The sequence below is a fragment of the Cynocephalus volans genome, chromosome 1, assembly GCF_027409185.1.
Source record: "Cynocephalus volans isolate mCynVol1 chromosome 1, mCynVol1.pri, whole genome shotgun sequence".
In the NCBI taxonomy this organism is placed as follows: domain Eukaryota; kingdom Metazoa; phylum Chordata; class Mammalia; order Dermoptera; family Cynocephalidae; genus Cynocephalus; species Cynocephalus volans.
In genome coordinates, this window is record NC_084460.1 from 229,863,251 (window position 1) to 229,881,338 (window position 18,088).

Consider the following 18,088-nt stretch of genomic DNA (forward strand, 5'->3'; position numbering starts at 1 on the left):
CCAGATTTGAGAAAAAGGTGGTTATGTGTATTTTAGTACTTGATGATCTAAAGTAGACACCAGAACAAGTGAAAATCTATTAGACAGATTGAAACTTGAGAATGTCTGTTAAGAGAGAGGCTGGCCCTGAAGATAAGAAACCTTAGGAGATGAATACTCAGTATGGTAGAAATGACAATGAATGATGTAACTAAAGAAAGGTATGTTGTGAGGGAAAGGCGGTATAACCAGGTCTGAACCTTAGAGACTGTTTACGTTTGTAATATAGGAAGAAGAGGGACCAATGAAAATACCGAAACTCAAGAAGAAATGTCATATTATACTAGTAATCAAAAAAAAGTTTCAGGGAGTAGCTAGTCGGTGGTGTGAAATGCTACTGAATTAAGCATAATGAGAGCTTTAGAAAAAGTCATTGAATTAGTGATAAGACATCTCTGGAAAATCATGGTGAAATCTCAAGAATGGAAAGGTAAAAAACCAGAGTTTAGGAGCTAAGCTTCCATTGTGGAGGAGAAAGCACCTAACAAACGAATCTTCTACTAATAAGTTATAAACTCTGGACAACATACAAAAAAACAGCTTTAGAGACCAAACTTTGCTTATTTTGGAGGGAAGTAAAAAATGTGGAACAAGTAATTGGCTCAAAGTACATTCACAGTTTCCTGATGCTGGCCACAGTTATAGTGAAGGCACAGTGGCTGAAATTCCAATAAAGAGCCTACTGTCATTCTAACTGAAAGAACCAGGAAGAAGAATGAGCCCATAGTGACCATGGTCACCAGAGAGAGGAGGTGCCCCAGAAAAAGGAGAACCCTGAATTCTATATTTAAATTCAAGTCTATGGCTGTCTCCAAGTTAGCAGGGCTCACTGAAAGCAGTTTGCAGCTAAGGCTTAAAGGACTGAGCTGCTGTTCTCCAGAAGAGTAACAGTTTAGAGTCTGAGCTAACCAAGTTGATTGCCTGTAAAAACTAAAACATCAGCACCCTTCAGCATCATGTAACATAATGTCTCCACAACGTAAAATTCACAATATTTGGGATATAGTCCAAAATAAATCAACATATGAAGAGCCCAGAAAAGACCCAGTTAGAGAATAGATACCAACTCAGAGATGACCCAGATATTGAAATTATGGGACAAGGACTTTATCAGCTATTATAACTATGCCCAGTCTTCTATTAAAAGATAGTTGGAGAAGCAGGAAGAGGGTTAAGGTTTTGAGAGAGGATAGAATTAACAATAAGGTACTCCATTGTCATGATTTGTCAAATGCTTAACTTCTGTACCAGGTTTGAGAAGTACTTAAACTATGAAATTCTGGCTAAGAAACTATTGCCAAGTTGTCTGTGTCAACAAGTGACTGGCTTGGCAGAACTTGAGTAAATCTAAGTGATTTTTGGATGTAAATTTCTCTTTGTACATTCTTGAGCACACACACACACAAAAAATCATACCAATGGTTTTTCACTCCAGGCAATATGTAAATGTCAAAACTTGGCCTACAACTTCTCAGTGAGAAATCGTATATTTTTCATTGTATGACAGGCAGATTTTAGGATCTTAAAAAATTAGTTTGCCTTGGTGCAATATGTAAATGTTACCATTCTCTGTCTCCCTCCCCATGATGGATAACTGTACTGCTTTGCTTTTCTAGCAGCCAAGAACTATGGCTAAGTAGTTGAAGGATGAGGCAGAAAGTCTTGTGTTTCAGTCACAGATTCTCCACCTACTGGACTATAAGCAAATTATTTGATCTCTCCAAAGCAAACTTAAGTTTTAAAGCAAACTTTAAAATCATAATTTAGTACTTAATTCACACGATTGTATGAATTAAGGTAAATAATATATGCAAATTGCTTTTAAGCTATTTTCAAGCAGATATCTTGTGTTCATTATATTAACAGTATAACATTAAATTTGTAGTTAAAGAAAAGGATTTTCCCAAATCAGTTCATTTTAAATGCAGGGTATATGAGAAACCTTACTTATTATAAATTGGTCACTTAAGTTATGCACTTTACATTTTGCATGAAAAAGCATCCCTACAATTAATTATTTCTTCCCTTTAAGAAAATAAATTCAGAAAAATATATGCAAAAGGTACCTAATACAAAGTGAAAGACTTAAAAGACAGACAGTAGGAAAGTATTAACCGCACTCTACTTCAAGTTAACCTCAGTAGAATTGAAATTACAGTAATTGTGGCAGTACTGGTTTTTACTTTTTCTAAAAAAAAATACATGTTTTATTGTAGCATTGAATTCACAGAAGTTTTTTTGTTTTTATTTTTTCTTTTTCTTTTTTTGGATTTACATTAACCAGAACCCTAAAGAACTTGGAAGTAATTGGGGTATTTAACTTTACTGTTATATTGTTTCTTTTCTTGCCACTTCCTTCAGAACTTTGAGATGGATTCCGTTTTGCCCTGGAGCTGCTCCCATACTGGCAGTGGGTTTGCCTAGCACACTGTCATGCAGAATAGACAAGGATCCTAGGATTTGTGTTCCTCTTGCTTTGCAAGATTTTCAGAAATGTTAATGAGGGTGAGAAAACCATTGATTTCACATGGCTGTAAATTTTTATAGGTTAAATACAATTTTCATAGCATCTTTTGTCTCACTATATTATATTCACTTTACCAATCCGTTCCATCTCACCTTGGCTTATTTCTTAGTTTACGTTGTTCCAAGTAAGAGCATAGTTTTCTTTTCTGTTTTAAAAGCATAATTCTATTGAGCCTCATCCAGAAACTAAATAAATTATTGACTATTCTCAGTTGCCTGAGTCACCTAAAATTAATATTCTTTTTGCATGCAAGTATCCCATTTAAAGTTTAGAGGAAGTATTTGATGTAAACACTGTAATAAAATGATAGACATTGCTATAGTTCAGATATATATCATTGAAAACTTACCTCCTCTATTTAATAGTAGCCTTTTTATAGGAGCATAAATGAGACCACGAACATATTCATACACATACCCCTTGTGGGCACACATGTAAGGAGTAGGAAATTTGCCAGATTTAAATGGAATGTGGCTAATTTTTGATAAACAATAAATTAGGTAATTAATAGAGGAGAAGTTTACAATTCCTTACATATGAGAATATGTATTTTATTAGTGAGTTTAGTCAGCATCATCTTTAAGAGTTCCACAACTCAGTTTAATTTACTAGCTTTAATTGCTTAAAATTTTTAAGAAAAAATGATTTGAATGAAAGTTTTACATTTTTTTTATTTTTCAAATTATTTTGTAAGAGTAGTAAAATCCTTTCACTTTTACTACCAACTATAACAAAGGAGGTATTGGATAAAATGTACATTTCTTCCTTCGAGAGGCTGATATCTAACAGATCCTGGAACACAGCACAAAAGAACATTTTTCGTTATCTTTGCATTAAGAATAAACCTGATTTTTAACTAATGAAATATTCCCCACTATTTTCTTTTTTCTCCTCCTTAAATATCATTGCATATTCAACTTGCCCTTGAACATATTTTCTTTATATAATACTCATCTATTATATTATATATAATATAATATCTATATTATTCTTTATATAATACTCATCTATAAGAGCTTAAACTGATTTACGCTAAATCAAAATTCTCCCAATTCATTTAAGAGAAAATTTCAGGAAACATTTCACAATATCTTCCAACTGTTTCAGGTGGGTTTATCTTAATGGATTTAGTTGAATGACTTACCCAGTGCCGTACTGGAAGAGCGTATGCAAAGTATGATGTGTAAAACTCTTATTTCAGCATTCATTCCACAAGTTCAGCATTTCCAAACTTGGAACAATTTGTGATGTTAAGTATTTTAAGTTTTAGTACCTTAAAGTAAATTCATTTGTTGAATGATTTAATGCTTAAAATCTCCTAAAATATAATGTTCAAAATTTCCTTGCTTTCTTATTTGGAGTTACAATACTAATGTTTACTTATTCTCTCAGATGTTCAGCAAACTGAGTAATCTTCATTAAGAAGATACTTAGCATTGAAAAGAAAAGTCTGATTTTCTGGGAAAAGTGTTGAAGATGCCATTGACTATACTAATCCTAAATCCTTTGAAAAATAAGTGATTGTTTTCAGAAAGTTGTGTCAGGTCGCTACAATGGAAAATAGCATTAACATGCTGTACCCATTCTAAATAAACTTCTTCAAAACATCTGCCAGAAAACTGCCCTTTTTTTCCTTAAACTAACATATTAAGAGGTTCCTTTTTGAAAATTTTTTCTTGAATGCTTGGGACTTGAAGTTTTCAACTGAAATATATGAACAGTTTTATTTGGTTGTGAATGATAGAAGGGACGGTGTATTACTTAACACAACCAGTAATACTTTTCTTCAATAATGAGGATAAAAATAGTAGTAGGCAAAGCTGTGTTCCTAACCCCAAAGAAGCTGAAGACATTCATAGAATAGAAATTTCTTAATAAGTGAGTCCTCGAGGCCTTTACCCCCCACCAATGCACCCAGGAAGATTTTCCTGATAAATTTACCCACACTAGTTATCAGATCTAAATATCACAGAAGTAAGTTTGCACCAATTATTTACCAAGCCAGACAAAAACTTACTATTCCTGCCTTTTCCTTCACCCCTTCCCAACCCTATCAGTTTTTAATGCTTCTTTAAACTCAGAAGCAATCATTCCTAGTTTATGTTAAAATGAAAACTTTGGAAACCTGGATATCATCTGTACCACTTTATGTAACTATCTTCATTTTTAGGCTAAAATTACAGAGTACTTTTTTTGGTCCTTTCTATCTCTTAATAAAATAATTTTTTTATATTGAGAATTTCTAGTAGTAATTTTTAAAAGGAGGTCATTCTATTTCATATAATTGCTTATTTTATTATGATTTAACACATTAAATTGTCAAATGTTTTTATTCTCTTAATATAACTCTTCTCTGATCTTGTGATATAGATTTAATAATATAATCTTCTAAAAGTTTGTTTTCATCCTTGTAGTGTCCTGAATGGTTGGCTGGCTTTAAAATGTTGCCTTTCTTCCTAGTCCACACTAAAATTCATTGAATGTTCTAATTGCACATAACACCAAAGAAAAACATTGTCTGCCACTTTTAAAAACAAATTGCAAATGTGAAAATGTCTTCTGATGTGACTGCTTTTATGAAACTCTATAAAGTAGTTTTAATCCAGAATAAGACATGGCCTAAATGTCAGACAAACATTATGTAGCAACAAAATGATCTATATTTTACCTCAATCTGATGATATAATATGTAAATTCACAAATTATTGGAATTGACAAGATTTTATTTTATTAATTTCCAGCTCCCGTGAAATAATATTCTGTATATTTGGAGTATTTACTTAGAACAAGCTGGGAAATTAGAGCAATAAATTAAAACAAATTGGAGAAGATGTAAATTTTAAGAAAAACAAACTGAAATCAAGTTTTTGTCTTAAAAAACAAGACTCAAGAATTGAATGAAATTTTTTGAAAAGCAAGATTAAAGAGAAACATACTCAGCTGATAAGAAACAATGAAGTAAAATCTTCCATTTTAATAATAGCTACAATGACCTTAATCGAATAAGATCTAAAAGTCACTAAAGATAAAAGTCCACTAGTTTGGATTTGAATTTAAATAAGAATTATACAGTTTTGGCTGAATTATAATTTATGATTATATAATATTAAGACTTCTTCAAATCTCTGATCTCTGAATTCGTTAGTTTATAGCTTCAGAAATTCCACAAAGCTTTCTAGTTATGATTAAATATGTTTTAAAAATCTAAACTATAGAATAAATTATTACAACCTACTCTTTAATTTTCTTTTTTAAAATATAAGAATAAATGTAATACCAGTGTAAGCCACAGGGTGGGAGTGAAAGGCAAGGACTTGTGTTGAAGCAGCTTAAATACATAATTGTACTATTTTTATAAACCTTTAAAGTGCTAGTTAAATGATAGGAAGTTGTAGCTTGGTTTCTTTATCCCTCTAATACAGCCACATCCCTCAGCAAAGAATGTATAACAGAAAACAAAGACATTGATTTAAATATATAGGCCATTATTAGTGACTATCAGGGGAAGTAAAAACACACATACATTTTTTGTCCTAAAGATTATGGTCATATGAGGTGCTTGATGATCAGAGTAGCAATTTTGATTAATGTTTGAATTTGAGAAATTCCTTGAATTCCCTGTAATGGAAATAGTAATTGAAGAAGTTACCAGAAATCTTTCATGTCTTCACACTTTCTATTTTCCTTTTCCTTTTTCCTTTATTATTGTCTTTTAAAGAACAAAAATCTATTGTACATTATATATATATCTGTAAGCTGCTTCAACTTATTTTCAGTAAATAAGATAAATAAATTTTACATTGTGTTTTCTGCTAACCCAATCTCATTTGAGTTGGAAGCAATTTAAAATGTTAATCATTTTGTATCTTTAAGGTAAGAAGACAAGAGCTTTCTTCTTTTAGAAAAGAAACTTCACCAAGGAGTCTTGGCATTCCTTTATTCCATGAAAGGTAGTTCTTACATTCTTTTTTGCCAACTCTTAAAAATGAATATTGAAATATATTTTATATTTATATATTTTAACGTTTTAACAATTGTAAGAAAATAGTAACCTTTTAGAGCTAGAAGAGACCAATGCAAGGCTTCTATGTGTTAAAACGACCTAAATAAGACATATAGTTAATAACAGAACTAGGTCTAAAAACTGAATTCTCTAAAGCTCTACTGTTTCAATAGACCAAGTATTATGGCCATATCGTTTTATATGGATAGATCCTAATGTCAGCCTTACCAAAATGAGGAATATTTAGTATTCTATTTAAGATGAGTAAGAGAACAAAAGTCAATGCATTAAAATTTCTAAGACAGCCAGCATCAATGTGACATATGAATGAATAGATATGCTAGTTTGCACTACATTTATGTGTTGGAACTTTTATCACTCACTTTGTGCCTGGTTCTCCAAACACTAAATATGTTTTTCAGGACATTTTCTAAGAATTTTAAATAATTGTTTTTTTTTTTTTCACTTTTAACTTTTCAGTAATTTTTTTGTGGTACGTAAAATGGTGCTATGTAAGTTTAATTATGATAAAAATGTTTGAAGTTATAGCCTTACATGTTAAAATATTGATTTGTTTTTAGGGGAAATATAGAGAAGACTTTCTGGGATCTGAAAGAAGAATTCCATAGAATATGTATTCTAGCAAAAGCACAAAAAGACCACTTAAGCAAACTTAATATACTGGACACTGCAACTGGTAAGGTTTGATTTAACTTGCCAGTAATATTAATTTTATTGGTCAAAATTGATTTCTTTTTGAATGTGAAAATATTTTTAAATGCTTATTAAGTGCTAACGATCTGCAACTTATTCATCACCCACTTACATTTCAACAGGGTAAGTGCTGTTTGAGTTCTATAATGTATTTTATGAGTATTAAGTAATTATTGGTTTTTTCTTTCTGTCTTCATTGTATGTGATACTACATAGATTGAATTGAATGACATAATTACTAATCATCTTAATGAGAAGTCCACCTTAAGAAAATAGAAAATAAATATAGGATATATCAAAGTTTTCATTTGTTATTTGGGGGTCTTATTAAAAATTAACTCATATGTTAGTAAGCGTCCTTGAAGCCACACTACCATATATGAGCTAAGTAAAATTATAACATGTTTGTTTTTAACTTCTGCCTGAAGGTTCATTGAACACTATGGATAGATTCTTATAATTTGTTCGAGAATAAAAATGTGGCACTCACATTTCCTGAGTGTCAGTTCTGTTGGAGACACAAAATACAAATTTAGTATAAAATATAACTTAAAAGGAACATCTGTTTTATACATATGTTACAGTATGTTTTTTTAAAAGCTCCACCCTTCCCTAAAACCCCAGACTGGCTTCCTGGTGTTTGCTTCAGTAGTTCAAAATAAATAGCAAAATACTAGGGATTGAGTCTGGCAACCAAGCACTTCTGTAAACAAAAGGAAGGTAAACTGATCATTTATAATGATAAATTCTCCTTACTCTTGTGATTTAAGATATTCCGTGGACAGTTCCCAAGAGATGTGATTTACAGTTTTCACTCTCAGAGATGTTGCAACAGTGCTGACTAGCACCCCTTTAATTAAAGATCACTTACCATTTCTTACAGCTCTTACATCTAGGCTGTTTAAAAATCATTTTATAGTGTAAATTCACTTTTTGATACTACTTCTATTTTATTTTCAGAAAAGTTATGCAATGTGGTATTGGAAAAACAAAACAATTTTTGTAAAACATAATTTATTCTTCCCCTCCCTTCCCCCTCATCCCCCCAAATAACTCTTAATTTCTTCACCTTAATTTTTGTCGTTTTCATGGAAATTGATCTTTTGTGCAGACTGAAGATACTAGATACATCTGAAGTAAATGAATTGTTTTTATTTAAAATATGCTAGCTATAGAGATGTAGTACCTAGAATTCATAAACATGCTTTTTTGAACATCAACATCTTATCAAAACATTGTAATGGTGATATATTCTTTGCTACACAGAGAACTTACCCCATTATCAATGGCTTAATACTTTGACCATTTTTAAATTGCACAGGTCTAAATCTGAGTATGTATCTGTCAACTAGAACACTGAGTGTTTAACTTCAGTTTCTTCCTCAGTAAAACTGCTTCCTAACATTATTGCTATGCTTTGTATTAACGATGTCACAAATAATAAATAGAACATTATTATTGAAATGTTTTAGATCTGTTGTACTGCAGACTCCAGTAAAGTTTTTCTGGGTCCAAACAGGAACCAAAATATCAAATATTATGCTCTGACAGTAGTAGATCAAAAGGAGAAAGAAAGAAAAAAATATTTTGTAAAAAGATTCCTATTGAGGGTTTTCAACTATATAGTCTACACGTAATAAAAATATAGAGAAAGTATTTTAAATATGATTTGCATAACATATCTGGAAAAAGTATATTTAACATTATTGTCCCTATGCTGTTTTTTCATTGAAATTTGATTTTTGCTTTTAAATAATCAGATATAATTTATGAAAAAATGCTGAATTAGTAGAATTGTACATTTCCTTTTTATTACTTTGTTTTTTCTATTCATCCATATATGGCAATAGCCTTGAGAAAGGATAAAGATAAAATATATGTTTAAGCAAATGTGTCTTCAAAAAAAAGTACTATTTGATCCATAAAGTAGGGTCCTATTTCAATGGAGGTTAGAAGAGAAGAATGTATGATGGTACTTCAAAAAGTTCATCAAAAGATTCATATTATTATGCAATTCTACTTTTCCATGAACTTTTTGAAGTGCCCTTGTAAGATTAGGTATTACAAATAACCATCAGGTCTTTTTTCTTTTGTCAGTATACAAGGTAATTATACTGAGAAGTAGTCTGAACAGATAGCCTGTACTTAAAATTTGGAAATCTAAAAATATTTCTCATTTTACTTTTCTTTCTTGCAAAAATAAGTATTTTTGAAATGATCAACACAGAGAAGCTATTTGCTCACCTGATTGTGTTTCTCAGTATGGTGTCAGAATGACAAATGCTTTCATACACCTTGTTTGAATTTTAAGTTTTCTAAGCTTGAATTTCTATTAGCCTTAGGAATCTTATGTTTGAATCTTTTCTTTATAGATGTTAACTGTCACTGCTTAAGCATATTAACTCAGATTATTTTAATGCAGCTAAGGTTGTATGCCAGTTAGCTATGTTCAAAGAAAATGTCTGCTTTATTACAGCTGCTTGATTTCCCCATGTTTTGTTCACAAGGGGGATAGGTCAACTGCTAGAAAAGTAATTCAAAGCACATTTCTGTCAATTTGAGGACTCTTCTTTATATATAGAAACCAACATGTTCAATGTAGCATAATGGTTCAGAGCATAGACTCTAGAGTTAGACTGCTGGGATTCCAGTGCCAGATCTACCACTCACTAGCTGGGTAGCCGTTGAATTAACCTCTCTATGTCCCAGTTTCTTCACATGTAATGTGGGGATAATAATAGTGCCTATCTTGGGATTATTTTGAGTATTAAATGAATTAATACACATACATACAGTGATTATAACAGTGTGTGGCACATGGAAGTGCTCCCTCCACCCCCCCAACACCTGGCTGGCCAGTGCGGGGATCTTAACCCGTTACTTTGGTGTTATAAGGCTGTGCTATATAACCAACTGAGCTAACCAGTTAGCCTGGAAGTGCTATTAATACTAGCAGTTGTTGCCATTTACAGCAGCAGCAGATTCTTTAGCATTCACCCTGTTCTTGTGAATGTTATTTAAGTTTTTCCTCCTTCTCAGGTGTTACAGAACTTGATTACCTCAACAGTTGGTTTTCCTGATTTGTTTGTTATTTGCAATTAGCAAATGTTATCTACAAAGACAGTACTGTTTCCTAGAATTTCCTGCCTCTCTCAAGTCTACTGCCAGGAAAAATGATTACTTGAGCGTTAATGGACTTTAAAAACCTCAGAGGTCAAAGAAATGCAGCTAAACAATTGAGCTTGGTCTCAATTACTATACCACTCCTAGTCACAAAGTATCTAGTAAATGTAGATTATTATCCTAGGCTTTGTAGGGAAGAGAATACAGATTCATTCAGAATTCATTTATTGAGGGCATACTGTGTGCCAGGCACTCGGCAGGGCACTGAGTTAAGTGGGTGACAATACATAGTTTAGGACCTCAAAAACCTACTTAGCTGGAGAAATATAACAGAGGGTGTTCAGTCCTCTGGGCATTCGAGAGTTATTGGAGAGCCGTCCAGAGAAACTGATGCCTAAGCCAAAATATGAAGGACAAATAAGAGTTAAGCAAAGAGTAAAGGAAAGAGACTTCAGGCAGTCTGCACAGCATGTGCAAAGGTCCAGATTTGAAAGAGCATGGCTATTTTGGAGAACAGTACAAAGTTCATTATAGCTGTAGTGTGGAGTGAAACAGGTGTGATGAAAGATGGGCATGAAGAAATGACCAGGGGCCTTTTCTGAGGGCTGAGGCCTTGGAAAGCCATGAACAGCTTTTATTAGGAAGGTAACATAACCAGATTTATATTTTAGAAAAACTACTCTGAGAAGGGATGGTGGGGAAATTGTAATGTAGACAACCAATTGGGTATGAGACAGATTTAGAGGCAAGGAAGCAGTTCAGAGACTGTTGTGATAATTTAATGAGAGGATAGTGTGGACTAAAGAGAGACAGGAGGTATATAACAAGATGAACCAAAGAAGTTGATTGAATTGTAGTACACATTATATACAAACAAAAAATATCTTGTGTTGGAATGTGCTGTGGCAAAAGGTAGAGAAGCATCATGAAACTGCAAAGACCAAAGAAATATAAAAGAACTGATATTTGCCAAGTGCCTGTTAACCTGGACAGACACTGTGCAAGGTGCTTTGTATACCTGTCTACTTAATCCTGCATCGTTGGTAAATCTCCATTTGTGAATGTACAACTTTACTGACAAGTCTTATTTAAATGCTAATGTAAAAATTTTTTACCGCTAATGCATGGAATAAAAATACATACATTACCACTTTCATTGCCTGTTTGAAGTGACATTGTGGAGCGTAATTTAGCTTTTTTTAATGTCTCAGTATCATCAGCATGGAGAGGACTTTGATCATTGTTTTTTTGTATTGAGAAATATTTGGATAGCCTTTGTTGGCCGTGCACTTAGACTGTAGTGTTTTCTTAGTTCTTACATTTGCTTTTATGTTTTTCTTGTCTCTTCCCATGCTTTCAGCTGTTGTTGATACCATGTTTGCTTTAATAACTCATATCCCATTTTAATTTGATGTTTCAAACCAGCTATAAGCTAGGGGATACATCATCAAGCTTTTTAGAATAAATCTAAAATAACAATAGGAGCAAAATTCATGTATCTGTGGAACTTGTGACTCTAATTCTGACTCCTCAGAACCTCTGCTTACTTACTTTCTAGCTTTTGACCATGTCCTAGAGAGCTGAATTTGTTTGATAAGTGGCTTCTAGACAAATGAGCCTTCTAGATACTGAGGCCCTGGTATCTACCTGATTTCTACCTGTTACCTACAGATATCTTTTTCTTTTGACATAAGATGTGAAAACCATATATTTACATGCAGTTTTCTTAATGTGCACCCCAAAATTTCTTCCTTCTTTTGCCTCCACTTCCTTCCTTCTTTCCAACCCTTACCACCACCATTCCCTCACATGGATTATTGACAGTAGACAATGGCTAAATCGATTAGTGATATACTTAGCTACACAGTAATTAAGTTACTGTGGGGGGAATAAATTAACTGATTGATGTAGTAAATACTAAATGGCCCAATTTATATATATACCTAGTAAGGATTTTCTCTTTTAACAACTTATTTGTCTGAGCAAGCTCACAGTTGCAGCTTCCGTTACTGACAAAGTAACGTATATGTATACACTACAAGCAATTTTTTTAAAAAAAATGTGGAGCAGTATAACCGTGAACAAGATGCAAAGCTTACAGCAAAAGACCTATAAGCTAGATTCCAGTTCACCCACTGGAGGCTGCTAATATTCCTGTGTAAGATGGTAGCAAGTGTAAAAATGCCAGTTGTCTTCAGTTGCTATAAAAATCAATAGAAAAAAATAATACTCATCTGTTCAAAGCTGATTGAACAGATTTTTAAGAATGATTTGAATGTGACTACTTCCCTTTTGTGTTCTTTTCCCTGCAGAAACACAGTGCTCTGTGCCTATACAATGTACGGATAAAACAGATAAACAAGAAGCGCTGTTTAAGCCTCAGGCTAAAGATGATATAAATAGAGGTACACCATGCGTCACATCTGTCACACCAAGAGGACTGGGCCGAGACGAGGAAGACACCTCTTTTGAATCACTTTCTAAATTCAACGTCAAGTTTCCACCTATGGACAGTGACTCTCCTTTCTTACATAGCACTCCAGAGAGACCCAATATCCTTGGTCCTGCCACATCTGAGTTATTATGCCAGGACAAATTTAATATGGAGCTCAGAGACAACCCAGGAAAGTTTGTTAAAACAGAAGACACTTTATTTGAAATTCAGAGAATTGACCCCATAGCATCAGCTATACAAAACCTTAAAACAACTGACAAAACAAAACCCTCAAATCTTGTAAACACTTGTATCAGGACAGCTCTGGATAGAGCTGCGTGTTTGGCACCTGGAGACCATAATGCGTTATATGTAAATACATTCCCACTTCAGGACCCATCTGATGCACCTTTTCCCTCACTCGATTCCCCAGGAAAAGCTATCCGAGGACCACAGCAGGTAACTGTTTTGCATTAACAAATATATTATTATGTGTGAACACACATTTTACCATACGTGCACAGATATGCATCTCTTTTAGGTTATCCGACATCCCGACTAACCAAACTTACAGCTTTCAATAAAATATTCAAGTCTTATAATAAATGACATAAAATTATAAAAGATGAATGTGGCAAAGCTCTACTATAAAGTACCTTAAAATTTATGACAGATTTTAAACTACATGTAAGCCGTATACATATCTAGCATGGTGTCATTTTCTTAGTCCCTTCTTAAAAGCATGTTTATTCAGCATCTGTATTATAGGATTCTTTTTTAAACTTCATACTGTGAAACAAATTTCTTAATTAAGAAATCTGTGTATATCAGACTCATGTTTACAAGAATGCATGATTTTCCATAATAAATAATTGCACTGTTTATTCCTATTTATCAAAATAAGTGAACTGTCTTTCAACTAATACTTCTATTACATTCTCAGTTATACTGTATGTAGATCTGTAGGGTTTAGTTTTGGTTTGGGTTGCTAATATGGCACTGAATATGCAGCCTAATATATTTTTTAAGTAGTCTCTGCTATCAAAATCTGTATGATTTTGATCACATATTTAATGTTTCTAAAGCTCATAGACTACTTATAGGCTCCCAACCCACTTCTACCCTCCCTTTGAGATTCAGGTTCTATCACAGTGACTCTTTCAGTTAAAAAAAAAAAAAAAAAGTTGTTTAATGTCCGAAAGCAAATGAAAAATATATAGTTGTTAAACAGAAGCTCGTGAAAATACAGATTGATGTAAATGTCTATATAACCTGCCAGCATTTGTTTGACTTCTCTTTGCCTTTATATATTAATTTACAGAAAACCAAAAAACTCAATTAATACCCTTTGGCTTTAAGTACTTTTACAGGTTATAGATTTTTAAATCAGAATGAAAAAGAAGCAGTAGTCAAGCTGTGGTATATTTTAGTAGTGGGGAAAACTAGACATTGTTGACAATAAGCTTTAATTATAAACTCACTATGTTCTACATTATACCTTATTTCACATCATAGTCTCAGTTATAGTTACTACTAAATGAAACAAATTAAACAATTTCATTTACTGCAAGTAGAATTCCTGTGGAGCTGTAAAGTACATCAGTCCTAATACTTGTTACTTTTTTCTTCATTATATCTCTTGCTTGTTCTTTTACTAGCTAGTCTGTGCATTCATGTTTCAGTAGATGGCACCCTGCATTGTACATTTGCTTTCTATACTACAGCAAGAGAAACAGCTGGTATGTGATTACAACTTGATGAAAAAGTATTCAGCTTAAAAAATGCAAGAGAATTGGTGTTGAGCTGTCATAAGACATGGGGCATAGGTTAGATAATTGATATTTTGGCAGAAAAAAGCAAAGAAATTAGTTTGTTTTGAACTCCATGCTACAGTTTAGGATTGAAAGAATATTTCTTAAAATGGGTTATTAAAAACATTTTAGTATTTTATTTATATTAATAAAGCTAGTATGATAAATACAAAATTCTTGAGTTGTTCATAAATAGTAACAGAGAGAAGTGGAATTTTGGTTACATGTTTCAAATTTTTATTTGATATCAATCGTTACTACTAAATATCTCTTTTATACTTTCAGCTATAATAACAAGACTAAAATATGTCAGCTTATTTTTGTCCTATATGATTTTCTTTTCTTTTTTTTGCTGAGTCAGTAATTGGGGTCCCAACTAAATTCTACGAAGAGAGCAAATCTGAATTAGTAGCTCCTAATAAATAGAGAATGATAAATATGGACCTTAAAGGTAAATGGGCAATGGAAGATTGGCTTACCAAATTTAGAAGATAAATTTCTTACTATATTATAGATCTTAATAAGAATTATCTTTAATATTTTATATATAGCCATATCAATTTCCCATTAGAATTATTTATACTTTTTTGTTTAAACTGTAAAAGTAAAATTTAAATCTAGTTAACTCTAACTAGATTTCTGTTTATGTACTCACAAGTATTACTTTGTTATCAAGGAAGAAAGATTTTTCTAAAGAAAATTATTTTACCCCAAATTTCGTAACATTGCTACTTTTTGTGATAAAATTGCCACTTTTCATTAAATGAATTGAATCAGTGTTATTATAAGCCCTCTGTACTGGTATTTGAATGTATCTCAGTGCCTAGACAAACTTTGTATATTTACACCAACTGTACACAGCTGTCCAGTAAAATGTTTGTAAGACAGTGATGTCGTACAACCCAAATGCTTCAATTAGTAATATACTGTTTATATAAATGATTGGCTAACTAGAGTAAAGGAAGTTAAGGGAATGAAAACTAACACTGTCAGGTGCTAGACTAGACTAAAATGTAATATTAAAAACTAGTAGGAGTATAAAAGGGTCTCTTTAAATTGATTTTATGAGAATAAAAGCATCAGAATTTAGCTATGTCAGGGTTTACCTGTGTCAAGGTTAGAAAGAAAATTTGGAAATAATTTTGTTTACGCAATTCAGGAAAATAAGATACATTTCAGTCAACAGACATTTATGGAGCACTTACTATTAAACTAAATGCTATTTCTTGTCCTTCTAGGAGGTTTTTTTTTTTGTTTTTTTTTTGTTTTTTTAAAATGGATAAATGCAGTTATTTAAGGGTGTTTATATGCTGGTTATAATGGAGGGGGTTCTGTTAAATCATGTTTTTTCTTAACTGTGCAACTATTGACAGATTTCACTTTGTTCAGCCACAAAGAATAAGTAAGAAGGCCAAACTATTTAACAGGAGCAGAGTAAGAAGTCAAAAGAATGCTTCTACCTCACTTGCTGCAGGAAGAAGAAAGAAAAAAAGTGAATGCATGTGATATTAGACTTTGTTGATTAATTTAAATATTTGAGTTTTCAGAAAACAAAGTAAAACTGATCAATGGAATTTATTTATCAGTTTAAAAGAAAAATTGTCTTTTTAAAAATCAAAATAATGCTGATTCATATATGATGTATTCATTGTGTATTTACTTATTAATAGTAGTGAAATTTAAGTTGCTTTTAATTAAGATGCATGCTCTCATACACATCCTGTCTAGTGTACCAAATATTAATAAAGGCCCTATACATTAAGGTTTCTATTGTAAAATAGAAAAGATTAAACTTTTAAAAATTCTGAAGTATTGACTGTTGTTTTAAACTGCTGCCATGTGATAATTAAGTATTAAAAATTCCTGGTGCTAAAGCTGCAATATTTTCAATCATGTAAAGACAAAATGCACAAATATGTATACCAAGTGACTTTTAAAAGTTTAGTTGTGCCTTTTATGAAAAAAAGAAGTGAGGTATGTCCTCATGCTAACTCTACAGAAAAGTAATTTGCTTTCCTATTAGGGAATTTCATATATATGCTCATACATAACTCATTCAAAAGATTTGAATTTGAAATTCAATGCAAGTTGATTTTAAACTCAAGTAACAGAAGATGTTTTTGTTTGTTTCCTACAGCCCGTTTGGAAGCCCTTTCCTAATCAAGACAGTGACTTAGTGGTACCAAATGATACAGACTCAGAACTGCATATACCTCGAGTATGTGAATTCTGTCAAGCAGTTTTCCCACCATCTATTACATCCAGGGGGGATTTCCTCCGGCATCTTAATTCACACTTTAATGGAGAAACTTAAGACACATTTGAAAATAGACATATCAAGTTCTATGCAATGATTTTGGGTTTGTAATACTATAAATACTTGATTGTAAACTAAATTCAAGAACATTTATAGAAAAATTTAACGTCACAGCTTTTTGAATTTTTTTCCAACCTTATTTTGTAACTTTCTTTTATCTTTTAAAGATCATTCTGTACAGAACTGTAATTCATTGTATTCATTTTTACAGTGTCATTACCATAATTCTAAATTATATATGTGACTTACAGAGTTGTATAATCATAATTTATGTTTGTTTCAAATATCTAAGCTTATTGCTTGGATTTCTAGTGAGATTTGCTGAATTTGGTGATATCAAATGTTCATAGGATTTTTTTGTTGTTTTCATTTAAAAATTGATTATTTATGCTATAGATGTTGTTATTTTTGAATAATAGGCAATAGCAGACAACGTAAACATCTAAGTAAATGCCAAACCTAAGACATTTGTTGTCCAATGACAAAATCACTGGTAGAATTATTTAAACACTTTAGATTTTTTTTTTAATAATATACATGGTTTTAATTTTTACTATGTGTATAGCTACATGATAAAATGAATTAAATATTAAAAGAGTTATGTATGTTGTCATCATTGGTGTGTTCTTTGTTCCTGAGTAAAAAAAAAAATGAAATCATATTTTTAGGAAGTTTATAAAATTTATGTTTTCTTTCCAGTAACCTGAGAGAAGGGTAATGACCAGATCCTATGGCACTTATTACAATTAGTGGATCACTTTGAATTTTAAAATTATTTTTCAAAATAAGCTTTCTACAGAAACATTTGTTTTTAATGGGAGCAAATCTAAAACCCAGTAAGGACTATCCATATTTATTAATTTAGATTAGAAATGTTCACATTCCTGTTGAGAAATTTGTTATTCATTGTTAGCAGCCTGATTGATGGCCACTGAGAGACATTGAGAGAGAAGATACGAAATTCAGGAGGCTGCAAAATTTGTTTAAAATGAGACTTCCCTTTTGTTTTCCTTCCCTGTGAGTCTTGTATTTTGGGTTTTTCTTTTCCCCTGATTTTAAAAATGTTTGAGGCATGGCTTCCATTTTATAAAGTAGAGATTGATTTGCAACTCTCAAACAA

The 18,088-nt window shown here is 32.0% G+C and overlaps 1 protein-coding gene across 4 annotated transcripts in view; it reads left to right on the top strand.

Annotated features, from left to right (window-relative positions):
* The window catches only part of TANK (TRAF family member associated NFKB activator), an 82,058-nt gene extending 64,936 nt beyond the window's left edge, over positions 1-17,122 (top strand). For all 4 annotated transcript variants that reach the window (XM_063104635.1, XM_063104625.1, XM_063104643.1 and 1 more), the window contains exons 5-8: positions 6,440-6,516; positions 7,151-7,266; positions 12,719-13,299; positions 16,789-17,122. In XM_063104635.1, coding sequence (XP_062960705.1) covers positions 6,440-6,516; positions 7,151-7,266; positions 12,719-13,299; positions 16,789-16,965 — 951 coding nt within the window. In that variant the 3' untranslated portion in view covers positions 16,966-17,122. The remainder of the gene's footprint in view (positions 1-6,439; positions 6,517-7,150; positions 7,267-12,718; positions 13,300-16,788) is intronic.
* The last annotated feature ends 966 nt before the right edge of the window (positions 17,123-18,088 follow it).